Source organism: Penicillium psychrofluorescens (genome assembly GCF_964197705.1).
Source record: "Penicillium psychrofluorescens genome assembly, chromosome: 6".
In the NCBI taxonomy this organism is placed as follows: Eukaryota; Fungi; Ascomycota; class Eurotiomycetes; order Eurotiales; family Aspergillaceae; genus Penicillium; species Penicillium psychrofluorescens.
In genome coordinates, this window is record NC_133444.1 from 127,627 (window position 1) to 141,667 (window position 14,041).

A 14,041-nucleotide genomic window follows, 5' to 3' on the forward strand; every position below is an offset into this window, starting at 1 on the left:
AGTCAAGCCTCGGAATATATGCTGGTCAAACATCTATCCTCACGCTCACTGGCTTGGCTTAGGAGCCTGGCACGTGACTTGGTGCTTTCCCCAACCTTCCTCCTTCCCTCCTTCTGTCGTTGTTTCTGCCTTCCTCGGTACTTAAGTCATTCATCCACCGGGGGGCGCAGCTGGAATTGGGCAGGAGAGTCACCCTAGTCTTCATCCGCTTCTCCATTCCTCGATAGCTTCTCCGTCTTCTTCGCCTGAGCTCTGAGCTCTGAGCTCCAAACAGCCTGCAAATTACCTCCAAGATGAATTCCCTCGTTCAATCCTCCCTGTCCAGCGTCGAATCCAAACTCAATGCTCTTCTGACAACTCTCACTACGTCTCCCGCCGCCGCAGGGGCACCGGCTGCAGCAGTCGCCCTTCTCGATGCAGACGACGCACTATCCTCAGCCATTGAGACCCTGCGGAAACACCAAGAGAACTACGCAAAAATATTGCGACTCCGATCGGAAGCACAGCAATTGGAGGACCGAGTCAAGGGCATTGTGAGGGAGATTGAGGGGTTCGATAAGGAGGCTCAAACGGCATGCGGCGACGACGGAGAAAGCGACAGCGACTCCGATTCAACGGACGACAACAATACAGATAACATTTCGGCACTCAAAGGCATAAACGAAATTGACTACAAATTGCTTCTTGATTTTGCCCGTCGCATCAGCAAATACAACCACGAAGCCGCGGCGGATGCTGGCAGCGGTATTGGGAAGCGCCAGGAGGCACAAAAGCAAATCGCCGATCGGGACGTGAACATGGGGGGCACAAACGGAGAGCCGACAGCGGAGGAGATGGAGCCGGTGTCGTCAGTTACGAAGAACGCAACGCAATGGCTGGACGAGTCGGCAAATGTCACTCGCGAAGTCTACATGCTCCCATACCCGACCGAGGAGCGGATACGTATGGGCCTAATGGGCCAGGTTCAGCTTGCGGCTGGCGAGGAACCTGATAAGGAAGTGGATCGATTGATGCGCGAAGCTCAAGGGCTGGGCGCTGCGGAAGCTCCCGCTCCACCTCCGGTGGAGGACAGCGCTCGGCAAGCAGACGAGGCTGCGAAAGCCGCTGTGCACGCTGGCTCATCGGCCAGTGGGGCAACGAGGGCGGCTGCACCAGCGCAACCAAAACCAAAACCCAAGGCTCTGCTTGACCTTGACCTTTATGACCCCGATGATGACGATATCTGAACTCCGTCAGCGACCTGGCCACGATGAATCTTGAATTTCGGTTCTCATGCATTTGTTTGCCTGCTATATCCAGCCAGCCAAGCTACGCAATTTACATCTTATGTACAGAAGACTTGGCGGTCAAGCCCCGGAGCTTCTTGCCCCAAAAGTAAAAGGGGATGGCGCAGAAACACCATAGCGCCGCCAAACTCATGTTCATCATGATTGGCTTGACGAACCCACTCTCTACCACCCACGGAGTGATGAATTTGCTGAAGCCGTATCCCCAGACGTTCTTGTTGACGGTGATGGCTACGAAAACTGAGCCGGCCACCGGCTTGTAGCTGTCAACTGCATAAGTGCTCGTAATAGCAGGGAGTGCTGCGACCTGAATGCCCGCTGCGGTATAACCGATGATCACAATTGCCTGATAGGGGGGGTGAGCAAGTGAGATTTGACATGGAAAGGTGGTGGGGACACTTACCCTCCAGTCCCATTTATACTGGTATCCGAACGCGACAATGAAATTACCAATAATGGAGATAACCACATACGGAATCATGGCGGGCAACCGCATCTCCGGTTCACGAATGCCGCCGTTCTTCTTCGTTGATTTCATCGAGATCCAGTCGGAAAAGGGGCCATTTGTGGCCAAGCCGATGAGAGCGCCAATGAGGATAGCAAAGTTGAAAAACCCGATTGTTTGGCTGTTGAAGTTGTATGGAGGTACCGCGAAGGCTTGACTTTGCGTCAGGTTCAGAGTCAGGAAACAGCTCGCCGACCATGACACGACGAAGGCAGCCAGCTCGACAATCGGGAAAGATAACAGCTTCCACGGGATCCAGAAGCTAATAAGCGTGGTCTTGATGTTGTTGCCATCCAATTGCCACAGCTTGAACTGCTTCTTTGAGGGGCGTCCCCGGCCCAGCCATGGGTCTCGCTCTGCAGCATTCTCCAGGTTGGTATCCTCCCGCTGGCTATCTTTGACTCGCTTCTCTGGTTCAGACTCGTTCGCAGCTGGGGCGGAGGTATTCTCCTCACGGGCAACCTCATTGGGATGAACGCGTTGCCACTTTGTTTCGGGGAAGAGGAAGATCTGGAAAAGGAGAAGGACACCCATAAGGCCGACATTCAGCCAGAAGAAACTGCGCCAGCCAATATGTTCAGCCATAGGACCCGAGATGATCGGGCCGACCTGTCAGATGTCAGAAGAGCCAATCTCTCATATTGCATGAGCTCGTACCATGAGTGATCCGAAGTAAAATGTAAAGTAAAGTGTGTTGTAGGCACCGCGCTCGTGCAGGAACATGATGTCTGCAATGATAGCCGGTTGTGCCGTCTAGTGTTGCGGTCAGAATGTATCCTGAAAAGAAGCTAATCGCCATACCTCAGCAGGACCAGCACCGAAGCCGTTGAGAACACAGGCGCCCATGTAGCTCCCGTAGGAGGTTGCGACTGCTCTCCAAACGTTACTAACGATACATATCAATGTTGAGAAGATCAGGGCAGTTCGTCGGCCATAAGCCGTCTGGATGGGGACCCTGCACAATGACCGATGAGCGAGAATGTCTGCGGGCAGGTGATGGATTACCTACCAAAAGAAATTGCTGAATCCCAGCACTAGGATACAAACTCCGGTGAATTGCACGACCCCAGAGAGGTCTGAATCAAAGGACTTCATCAACTGAGGAAACATGGGCGCCAGGGCCAACGGGCCCATTCCCTGACAGAACGAGGTGGCCGTGGCGATCGCCATTGCGCTCATTTTCCAGAATCGGCTCCAATTCTATGCCATTCTTAGTCGGTTATATCATTTGAATGCCACGCTGCACCTACTAGAGGATCATGGGGATCTTGCGACGGCTGGGGCACCAGGACGCGATCGGAATTGGACGATGATTTCACGAAATGATGCGAGCCGATATCAGCCATGATCTCCGTCCCAGGATAAATTATCGTCCCCAGCTCCGCCTCAAGTCTGCGCCCACGCGATTAGTGACCGTGACCGTTTCCCCGAGGGCTGGTAGTACATACTGACGGCGCGTCTGCATCGCCGTGGAGGGTTAGCGCGGCAGAACACGACCAGATCGACCGACTTACGTTTTCATCATAATTCATCTCCATGTTGGGCAAATTTCGCTGGTTGCGATCGCGAGACGAGAGCTGCCTGTCTGTGTAGACCCCTGTGTCTGGGTCTAGGTCTGTTTTAAACGCAAGGGCAGCTCTTGAGCTTGGACGTGCGGAATTGGGCCGGGAGTAGGGTCAGGGCAACATCTGCCGGTCAGCCACGAGAAGGCTGACACTCACGAGCATAGGCAAACTCTCTTTCCAGTAAGTACACCCCCTGACATCAAGTAATTGCCAATACAAGCGACACAGGGAACTAACCACAACAAAGCATCGGGAACTAGACCAGTGTCGCAGGCCCAGGGTCCACATCAACCCCGGATTCTCCCCGCACCCAAGGCCAGCCTCTCACATCGCCCGCCATGTCAATCTGACTTTATGGGCTCGACTATCATTGCCTCGAGGAGAGGGGCTCGGCAACTCTACACGGCATTTGACCGCACTTCCGCGCCTCAACGCTGCTTGCCATGCAAGAATACATGCGGACAACACAGTCTCTCGCAGATAGTGTCATCATGACACATGTTTTATAAGTCATTTAGTAGGACACGATCGAACACGCGTCCGTGGCCTTGGTTGTGTTGAGTCGGCTGATGTAGTCGCTTGAGATGCCGCGGCTACCTGCTTATAATCAAACATCTAACCCTGCGATAATTTCCTATTAGCAGCTTCTATGTGCACTACATGTCAGTCCGTGTCCTACAAATCTGATACCGCATGATTGATGGAGGAAAATTATCAACCCCTCCAAAAATAAAGATTAGCATTCTGTTACTTTGGAAGAATGTTGAGAAATTCGGGTTTGTTGTGATGTTCTCAACTGAATAACAAAGGTCAAAGGATAGTGCCTGCCATTATTCACCGAACAGGCACGTGGGAACGCTATGAGACGTTTTCGTCTCGGATGTTTTGATCCCTTTCATTCTGGGCGGATTTATCTCCGGCTATGTTGAACAGACTCCGTTTTCCCTTTCCATGTGCATGGGATGTCTCTGGACCGGACTTTGATCACCATATTTATGACCCTGAAACAGAACCTACTTCAGGAACATAGTCACTTTTAGAGTAAGAATGAACAAGACATGGAGATCAGTTGTGTTTGGAAGCTTTAGCGTAGCTGCGGCACCATCACCTTAAGGAACCTTAAAGGCACTTACTCTTCCCTTAAAAAGTTAGATCTGCTTCGTCACGAGGGGGCTAGGCAATTGATTACTTAAATAAAGAATGGGTATGGTCGTCGTATAGGTCAACTACAGAAAGACGGAGCGTAGCTTCTATCGTCTAATCTATCGCAACACCACAATACTTGACCTAGACCGGCCGATTATACAGGATAACTGTTTGACACATGGATCGCCGTCCCGAATGCGGGCCAGCTGACAAACATGGAATGATTTTGTGGAGGCGGAGCACGGAACCAGCTCTGATGGCACGAACGTCCAGACCACGAGATTAGGAAGAAGCCAACAGCTATTAGCGTGCCTCAAACTCTTATGATGCGACCGTGAATGAATGGCTTAACCACAAATTTTGCAAACAGTTTTTGGAAAATGGTCAAATGGTTCTCGAACTGCCATTTTTGGGCATTGTTTAGCAAGCCATGACGCCTAGTTTCAAGTGTTCTGGTGACCCTGACTGCTTGCGGCATTTAGCCAGAACAATGGATACGTGATGCCCGTCCAGATATAAGCTGTGGCGACAACGTGGATATCTTGTAATAAATTTGCTGAGATATCATAACAAGGCAACTATATCTCAGGTCTTTCTCTTGACGGAAAAAGTGCACACGGCCATTGCTTCAATATGGTGGCGAGGAAATACGGTTATCTCTGGTTTTTTACATCCATTTTCACCCTTGCTCAGTTACAAACATTTTCGCCTCCCGGGCAAAATGGAATCACCTATAGTGTTAATATTCCCCAAGCCACCGTGTCATCCGGCTCCGGGCCGATTTATTTCCAACTGAAATCCACGAGCGAGCTTCAGTGGTTTGCATGGGGCCAGGGCGCTCAAATGCAAGGAGCCAACATTTTTATTGTCTATGCATCTAGCGACGGCAATAATGTTACTGTCTCCCCGCGACTGGGCGTGGAGCATGTTGAGCCACTGTATAACTCCAAAGCTCAATTATCAGTCTTAAATGGCAGTGGGATCAGCAACGGAGTTATGACCGCAAATATTCGATGCGATAGCTGCATCGCCTGGCCTGGTGGAAGTGAAAATCCAAGCAGCTCGTCGAGTCCATGGGTTTGGGCAGTGAAATATGGGATCCCACTCAACACCAACAGCTTATCTGCACCAATCACCATACACGACGCCGAGGGAATTGCAGCTGTAAACCTTCAACAAGCAATCGGTGGCACGTCTGATAACCCATTTACAAACTCGAACAACACGACTTCAAGTTCATCAAATCCGATTTCGACTGTTAGCTCTGGGTCTGTTGACAAGCTGAGGAAGGCGCATGCTACTATTATAATACTGGTCTTTGTTGTATTTTTCCCTTCATTTGCTCTAATGCTTCATGTTGTTCCATATTCGAAGATTGTCTATGTTCATGCTTCTTTCCAGCTTTTTACTCTCGCTTTGGCAGTTGCCGGGATGGGAATTGGCATCTCAATGGCAAGAAGCCTTGATCTGATACAGACCTACCATCCAATTATCGGAATGGTGACTGTCCCATGCCTTATCCTTTTTCAGCTTGCTATGGGCTTTGTTCAGCACAGGTATTTTCACAAAACTGGGAGCAAGAGTGTATTCGCTTACTTGCACCGGTGGCTTGGTCGTTGTCTCATGACTCTTGGCATTATTAATGCTGGTCTAGGTTTTCGTCTAACCCATATCGGCCTTTCGATTGCTCCTGTTGGGGCAGTTATTGCGTATAGCGTGGTCGCTGGAATCGTCGGACTTGTGTATGCTTCAGTTGTTACGCTTCTGCCTCTCAGGAAACGCAGAAGATCCCATTCCTAGCAGTTATTGGGCGCTACTTTGGTGTGCTAGGATAGGGAGCATTACTCAACGAGGTGCTACTTAGTAACAACATCCAATAGTCTTCATTGTCACCGTTGTCTTTCTTTTCCGGCGTCCCCCCTCTTTGGCCTTTTTTTATTTTATATCCAATAGCTTGTTTTTTTTAGCATTAATATTTTGGTTTCTCAAGCCATACCTTCTGTCTAGCGTTCAGAAGAATATACGGTAGAACTATCGTTAGTACCTTATATTCTTCGACAACTTTCCTTCCCCTAAACTGATGATATCGCCATACAGCACCCCACCTCGAAAGATCAATCCAAGAACGACAAATAGCCTTTCGAACGGGCAAGTACCACCGTCACCGCTAGCATATAAATACAAAGACCAAACAAATAAAGGACAGCTCCGATTTGGAAAACAACTCTCTGAGCTTTAGTGAGTTGAGGGTGATTCCGCGAGCCGAAACAAAAATTCCGCCAGCCGAGCCAAAGAACGACGAATCCAGAACCAAAGACCAATATGTTATTCCCGGATATTATGTCCATGGTTTGTTGGCAATAGTTCACTTGTAAAAGCTGGTATAATCAGCGATTGAACCAGCGTCTATCATGTACCGACTTACGCACGATTTCCTGATGATTGCGGAGGTGGATTGTCCGTAGACCAGGTTATGACATCAGTATTTGTCCGAGAAACAGATTGCAGTGGGCACTTGTAAATCACTCCAGGAACCAATAGGCGTGTAGAATCGATATAACGAAGACTGGCATTCTGTGTCTAAAGTTAGCCGCTCTTGAAACACAAGAATTGAGGGGTTTGGCAAAGAAGACATGGTTTCGTGTAACACTCTTCCTAGCCGTAATTTTTCGCTTTGTTTTCAGCCCCGCGTCTCTACAGTGGCACCGCAGAAATCTGTGACCCCCTCCCCTATGTAACTCTACTGCAGAGGCAGTGCCAAAGTCTGAGACTCTCCCAGGCACCGCGCTAATACCCTGCCCGCAATTCGTGTCCCCGCCACTCAAAAACTACTACTAATGGGCGATATTTCCCTTATGAGGCGATAAAGAAAGGTACTTTGGAGGGTCTCAGACTTTAGCAGCACCACTGTATAAGCGAAGGTTGTAGGGCGATAATTGCATCTTTTCAACTTTAGTAAAGTAATCTCATCGATTCGAACTGTTGACTGCTGAGGACACCATCCGGCGTCTGATGATGATTCCCTCATTGATTGGGTCGACGGTCGTTGTGGACCTTGCCAATATCCCACACCACCTTAGTTTCGTCTAAGACTTCGTGGATTTGGATACTCAGGCGGACTCTCCAAAGTATGATCTTCAATAAAGGGTGGAATCGATCCATCGCCATTGCAATCGTGAAGATGTGCGACGTCCCTGTTGACATTTTCGCTTTGTCCTGGATTAGCCTTATAAACGGCCTCTTGCCTGCTAAAATGAACCACGATGACCGGAAGGTTGTTTTGCTTTTGTTCGAGGAAATGCCCTAATTTAGCATCATAATCTTTGTTGGAAACATCTAACACAACAAATATACGCGCTCTGTATTTCTGTATCGCTAGTAGCCTTGTGTCTGGTGTTTCTCTTTGTACATCGTACAGTTTCTCTTCTCCGATAAGTCGAATAGCAAGTAGAGCAAGGTCATTTTGTGGATCGCAGGATGTGCTCCAACGGCAGGCTTGAATCCAATGAGGACTCTTATCTGTCACATGAACGAGCACACGCATTGGCTTTTCTCCCACCATAGTGAGCTACCGATCTTAGTTATGTCTCTGGTAGCTCTGAGACAAGCTGATAATCGATAGGACTTACGCGTGTTGGAACAGGATTGTTTGCAAAAGATGTGGGCTTGTAATAAAGACGGCGGGGTTTGAGATATGTCACCCTCGAAGGGAAGTGTGATGGGGTTGAAGTTTCTCAAGGGGTCTCTGGCATGTATATATCTCACACCTGTGGCCCGTGCTTGGCTTGCGTTGTCCCTAAGGTAGTACAACTTTCCAGCCATCCAATAGAAGCGGGCAGTAGGAAGGAATTCCGCTCCTCTAATTGGTCAAACTACCTCGCGAGAGAGGGTCTTCCATGTAGTGCGACAATATATCACTGCCAGAGGAACTGCCCTGGGATAAGACCGGTAACCTTCTTCGAAGCCCCTCCGTATTTTCCCTTCCTTTAGTTACATGGTATTGCCAACTTTGGAATTCCTCCAAGCCCTGTCAAACTCTTTCCAACCCCCAGGCGGCGCGTCCCACATGGCCAACTCACGAACCACTGTCTCGTAGCATCCATCGCTGGGCATATTTCCCTGACAGACATCTCCTCCGACAGCGATGTTGATGAGGATTCTGAAATCACTCATCTTCCTCGTGCCAGGCGGCTTCTCGGCCCTCATGATGGGCTTGCCATCAATCAACCAGACCAAGCGCCCCCTACCCGTAGTTTCGTCCTCATCCCAGATAAAATCGTACTTCACCCCCGCCGGCGAGCTAATGTTGGGGATGGGGGTTTCGAGAACGCGATGCTTGTTCCAGTCCTGGCCGTTGAAGTGGCCCCAGTGCAGACAAGTGTGGTTAACAGCATCGCCGTTCCAAGCTTCCATTATGTCGACTTCGCCATCCTCCGGCCACTTGAAGGGGTCTTTAGGCAGCAGCCAGAAGGCAGGCCAGATACCTCGGGCCACCGGCGCCGTAATTCTGGCCGACAGACAGCCCCGTGGTCGGCTGAGGGTTTGGAGACTCGACAGTCTGGCGCTGGTAAACTTCTGGGCAGGGTCGGGATGCCCGTGGTTGATCAGAGCACGCACGATCACCGCATCGCCCTGGCTTGAATGGAATGCGTTTTGGCGGCTGTCGATGTAATTCTGCGACTCATTGTTGCCCCATCCATGTTGACCTTGTTCGTGGTTAAAATTGGAGGACACCGGTACTTGAGGATGTAGATTGGGCCGCCAGTAGATCTGGGGTTGCGAGTGCTGTTCCTGATAAGCCAGTGGTGGTTTGCTAGAGGTTGGGATAGGCGGTGGGCGAGAATTGTTGTGCGACGGGACCGGCTGAGGCGCGTGGTGGCTTCTTTCCTCCCAAGCCTTGTCTGCCTTATTGATAATGCCCTGAAGGGCCTGTCTGAATGGCATGCTGAGTACGACCTCGATATGGATGTTAGGGTGGCACAAGTAACTAAGTTAGAAGACGCGGAAAAAACAGTAAGCGAAGCTGACGTCATATTGATCGAGTTCGTACTCCTGAAAATCCCCTTTTACACCCTTTTGCCAGGGAAATATTGCTCCCTTCCTGAGACTGGACGGATCTAATCAGTGGACTCATTATGCCTCCATGGGCTAGACCAGAAGTCAGATCGTATAAAGTATAGACCCACATATGTCAAATGACCAATGGGGTCAAACAATGAGATTCTCTAAGAATCGTGTGGTTTCTAATAGATAGTACTAATTAGGTACTAACTATAGCTAAGTTACTAGTTATCAGGAGCATCTATTATTGAGCGATAAGCACTCGCTTAGCCTTAATATGAAACGCCTTCTATGATCACTTAGCCCCAGTAGCAGTGATAATTTAGCAGCCGGCTACCTGCAAGACCTGCTAAGTAGTTAGTGCCTCAGGCATTGAGAGTATGCAAACCCTACAAACCTCTCGGGAGCGCAACAAAACTTTGGCATTGATCACAAAATTTCAAGGGCTGTAACTCCTAATATATGGCCTATCTGGTGTGCTAAAATTAACGTCAGTCACATCATTACACATTTTTCTTTACAACATAATCAATATCAATACCAACACGTGCCTCTCTGCTCACGCTATCTCCAAGTATGGCAGAAGCATGCCATCACCATCTCCCCCCGGCAACAGAACTCTCTAGAGCAGAGCGCTTCAAAGCTACGCACCTCGCTGCACGCCATGGCAACTACCATCAATATTACACTAAGTTCCGGGCGCCCACCGTCCCGGACGAGCGACTTTCCATTCTCCCATCAGATATCCTACGCAATGCGCGAGTCATAGACCTAGGCTGCAACGCGGGCAAACTGACCCATGAGGTGATAGCACACTGCGGCGCGGCTGCCTCAGTCGGTGTCGATATCGACCCGTGGCTGGTGGAGCAGGCGAAGGCGGCATACCCGGACGGGCCGTGCACATTTGAGCACTTTGACTTCGTGGATGCGTCCGCATACACGGGCACCGCGCTGGGCAAGTTCGACGTTGTCCTACTGCTCTCTGTGACCAAGTGGATACATCTCAACAACGGGGACTCCGGAATGTTGACGCTATTTGCGCACATACAAAGCATACTGAATGAGGGAGGTTATCTCGTCGTGGAGCCGCAGCCTATGAGCAATTATGCGAGAGCTTCAAGGAGGAATAAAGAATTGAGAGAGACATATAAGACAATCCAGATCAGGCCGCCCTTTGAGGATGAATTGAAAGCGCAGGGATTTGAGAGGATACTGAAAGTTGAGAGGGACGAGGAGGGGTTTGCTAGGCCCGTACATGTTTGGAAAAAAAAAGTACCATGATATGATCAATGGAAATGGCTTCATGTAAGTCGGGCGAATTGACTTGCATCGGGAAGACGTAGACTATTTGGTTGGTTGGTAAGTGTTAGGTGGGTGACCAGTAGCGAATCCTGACTGTTTCTTTTTCTTTGCGTTTGTTTTTATTTCATTTTTTTCTTATTCAATTTTTGTCAAATATAGCGTCTTTAAAGACTAGCAAGGAAGTTAAAGACATAGTCAAAATTCTGTACTCGTCATTGAAGATTTTTGATCAGTAAAGAAATTTCGGTAATATTGCGACTGTGTAGATAGACATGTGGTGGGAATAGTGACACCTCCCCGTCCTATACTAGCTACACAGGGACTGTACGCGTGTGACTGTTGTAATCACGATCTGTTCCTGCATAATTATCCAAGTCTGACCTCTTACATACCGGCATTCGGGGATCCGTAAATGGAAATTTTAACCCTCATTTCTAAACTGAGGCAGCAGCTCCTTCTCCTCGCACACACATTCCCTAGTTCTTGCAAGAGTATTAAGAAATACACTTCGACTAGGCACTAACAACTTTCTAATTTCAGCCTTCAACATATGGGTCCGAAATCGCCAACGTAGTAGAAGAGGTACTGCTCGTTGTACTTGGGAAGATAGACTCAACCCAAGGAGCAAACCCCTCTGGTGAGAGGGTTGTTGTCGACGTAGTGACGTTTATCAGAGCAGAATCCTTGGATGTGGCGGTTTTCACTGGGAAGGGCACTCTTTAAAGCTTGATTCTGAATGACTTAGAAGTTCTGGATGATCAGATCTTAAAATAGTACTGCTGCTATATGAGGTACTTACTAAAGCTAGTGAAGTCAGCTCGTGGAGCACAGACTGCAGCTCTTGAAGCTGATTGCTATCATCCATCAAATTATTGGTGTCGTAAATTGGAGTCTCTATCACTGTAAAACAGAACTATAGGTCGTCTATGTATATGTTCTTCTAAATACGGAGAAGATGAAACCGGGTTCAAAGGTGGGTTTTTGAGACTGCCTCTATTAGGAGCATCTTACTGATGGAGATATCAGGGCTGGGGGTAAACAAGTCAACTGAGATTAATCACGGAAAACAGGTATTCCGGTATGGAAATATGAATACACTGCAGAATTTAACCTCATGTTTGTCGAATGTTCATAGAAACAAACAGATTAAAGTGGACAGTTTAGAATAGATTAACTCTACATGCTGTCTAAATCTTGAGCGTGGGTGTGCACCATGTAGGATTCAAAGCACTTAGGCTCTTAGGCTCTTTCAAAGCTCATGGTTCACTTCATGGCTCGCCTCCCGTTGTGCAGCACCTGGCTCAACAGATGCCTCGACGTGCTCGGTCATCATCTCCTTCACATCCTTGAGACATAAAATCCCGATAATTGCCAACGCAACGAAAGGAATGACACTTGACCACGCCAGTCGATATGCATGCGCATATGCCCAATGACTGGCATCACTGGCTGCCTCTAGGATTGTTGAGTTTATCCCGGGAACGCTGCCAAACCCTGTTCCAGACGCAAATGCCGCCATAAGTGCCGGTACACTGCTAGCAGGAAGACCGGCCTTGGTAGCTGCACTACCGACTGCAAGATCGAGGGTAGAATCCAAGTGGCCATTGACGATTGCATCAAGGACCGCAGAGCCAAAAGCCCCACCGACAGCGCGTGCAACGGCTGCAAGACCGCTCGCAGTGGCGATCAAGGCGTGTGGGGATGAGTATTGGATGATGGGTGTGATGAGAGTAAGTGGTCCGGCCTGTCCGAAGCCGGTGAGAACATTGATTCCCATTTGGGCGTGATTTTCTGTTGGGCTGACGGTGGCATAGAATATGCTGGAGACCAGGAACAAGGTGAAACAAATGACGAGAGGGTATTTGAGTTCCTTGTATTTCGTCGCATAGGCTCTAATGTGGAAGGTATTAAGGAATGATGACATGACAGTCGATGGAACAAGAGGGGGCTTACGATATAATCCAAGAGCCGATGATGGCAGGCATTTGGTAAGTCATTTGCCGGGTTGCATTATCCCAAGCTGTAGTCTCCCAACCAAGATTGAGGACTAGTTGAGGAGTGACGCTATTCACCGCGCTGTAGAACATCCACCTGTTGAAGCATTAGCAACCGACGATGCGGTGGAAGGAGAAAACGATATGAATATTCTCACCCTTCAACAGCGAAGCCAAACAAACCCAAAGCAAAATTGCGTCCATGTTTGAAGAAAGCATGAGCTACCAGTCCATCGGTCCTGCACTTCCATTCTAGGTAGATCCATCATTTAGGAATAGTTCGATTTGTAATTCCTCAAAGAACCTCATATAACGTACCATAGAAGCCAAATGTTATAATCAAAACAATCCCCAAACAAAGCGGTGCGAGCACGTGCGAACTCTTCCAAGGATACGAACCACTTGTCCAATCCAAGCCGAGCAATATGAGTGTTGTTCCTGAGACGAAGAGAGCAGAGCCAATGGGATCCATGCTCCATATATAGCCTTTGAGGCTCATCTTAGGATAATCAGAGCGACGAATGGGATTATAAAAGAGAACCAGGCCGATAAAGGTCATTCCATGAAAGGCGGCTTGTAGCCAGAAAATATTACGCCAACCATGGACACTCTGATTCGTGACAGCACCGGCACCAAGAATTCCGATACTAGAAGTCTTATGATTAGCTTTGATCTTCGAAGAGTGATATCTTGAGGAAGAACTATTTGGGAGCGGGGTGGCCGGAGGGCTTTATTTCCCAAAAGTCGGCACAAAAGATCTACTCACAGTCCACCACAAGCACCTCCGAAGAATGCGATTCCGCCGGAAATAGGACGATACTTCATGGGGAGAATTTCGGACGGAATTGCGAGCAGAAGGGGAAGAGTTGCTAAACAGATCCCGATAAGGATTCCACCTCCGATCAATGTATTCATATCAGTTGCTCTTGCGGAGATGCAAGCTCCGACGAATGAGAAGATATAGGGGACCGAGATGACCCATTTCCGATCAAAAACGTCCGAGAGCCGGCCAACAATGGGTGACAAGGCGCTTTGCATAACAAGAGGGCCCTTGGAAGGCAAGTCAGCCAGCAAATACTAAAAATAACTATGATGAGTTTACCTGGATAATCCAGCCCGCTAGACCGCTAGTAGATAGTTCGGCGTTAGTAAGAAAAAGTTGCAGATTTTAGGACTCGAGAA

The 14,041-nt window shown here is 48.8% G+C and overlaps 4 protein-coding genes across 4 annotated transcripts; 1 reads left to right on the plus strand and 3 right to left on the minus strand.

Moving 5' to 3' along the window:
• Positions 1 to 293: 293 nt before the first annotated feature.
• On the plus strand, positions 294 to 1,226 carry PFLUO_LOCUS8558 (uncharacterized protein; the record flags this gene model as incomplete). Its single annotated transcript, XM_073786304.1, has 1 exon — positions 294 to 1,226. One exon carries the CDS (start codon positions 294 to 296, stop codon positions 1,224 to 1,226), a length of 933 nt encoding a protein of 310 aa, XP_073642573.1.
• A 91-nt stretch (positions 1,227 to 1,317) lies between these two features.
• On the minus strand, positions 1,318 to 3,329 carry PFLUO_LOCUS8559 (uncharacterized protein; the record flags this gene model as incomplete). The annotated part of the gene is made up of 8 exons (XM_073786305.1): positions 1,318 to 1,632; positions 1,690 to 2,400; positions 2,449 to 2,544; positions 2,593 to 2,746; positions 2,801 to 2,991; positions 3,042 to 3,183; positions 3,240 to 3,250; positions 3,306 to 3,329. 8 exons carry the CDS (start codon positions 3,327 to 3,329, stop codon positions 1,318 to 1,320), a joined length of 1,644 nt encoding a protein of 547 aa, XP_073642574.1.
• A 5,163-nt stretch (positions 3,330 to 8,492) lies between these two features.
• Positions 8,493 to 9,446, minus strand: PFLUO_LOCUS8560 (uncharacterized protein; the record flags this gene model as incomplete). The annotated part of the gene is made up of 1 exon (XM_073786306.1): positions 8,493 to 9,446. One exon carries the CDS (start codon positions 9,444 to 9,446, stop codon positions 8,493 to 8,495), a length of 954 nt encoding a protein of 317 aa, XP_073642575.1.
• Positions 9,447 to 12,114: 2,668 nt separating this feature from the next.
• PFLUO_LOCUS8561 (uncharacterized protein) lies at positions 12,115 to 12,850 on the minus strand (the record flags this gene model as incomplete). Its single annotated transcript, XM_073786307.1, has 2 exons — positions 12,115 to 12,757; positions 12,819 to 12,850. The coding sequence occupies 2 exons, from the start codon at positions 12,848 to 12,850 to the stop codon at positions 12,115 to 12,117; spliced, it is 675 nt and encodes a 224-aa protein (XP_073642576.1).
• Positions 12,851 to 14,041: the final 1,191 nt, after the last annotated feature.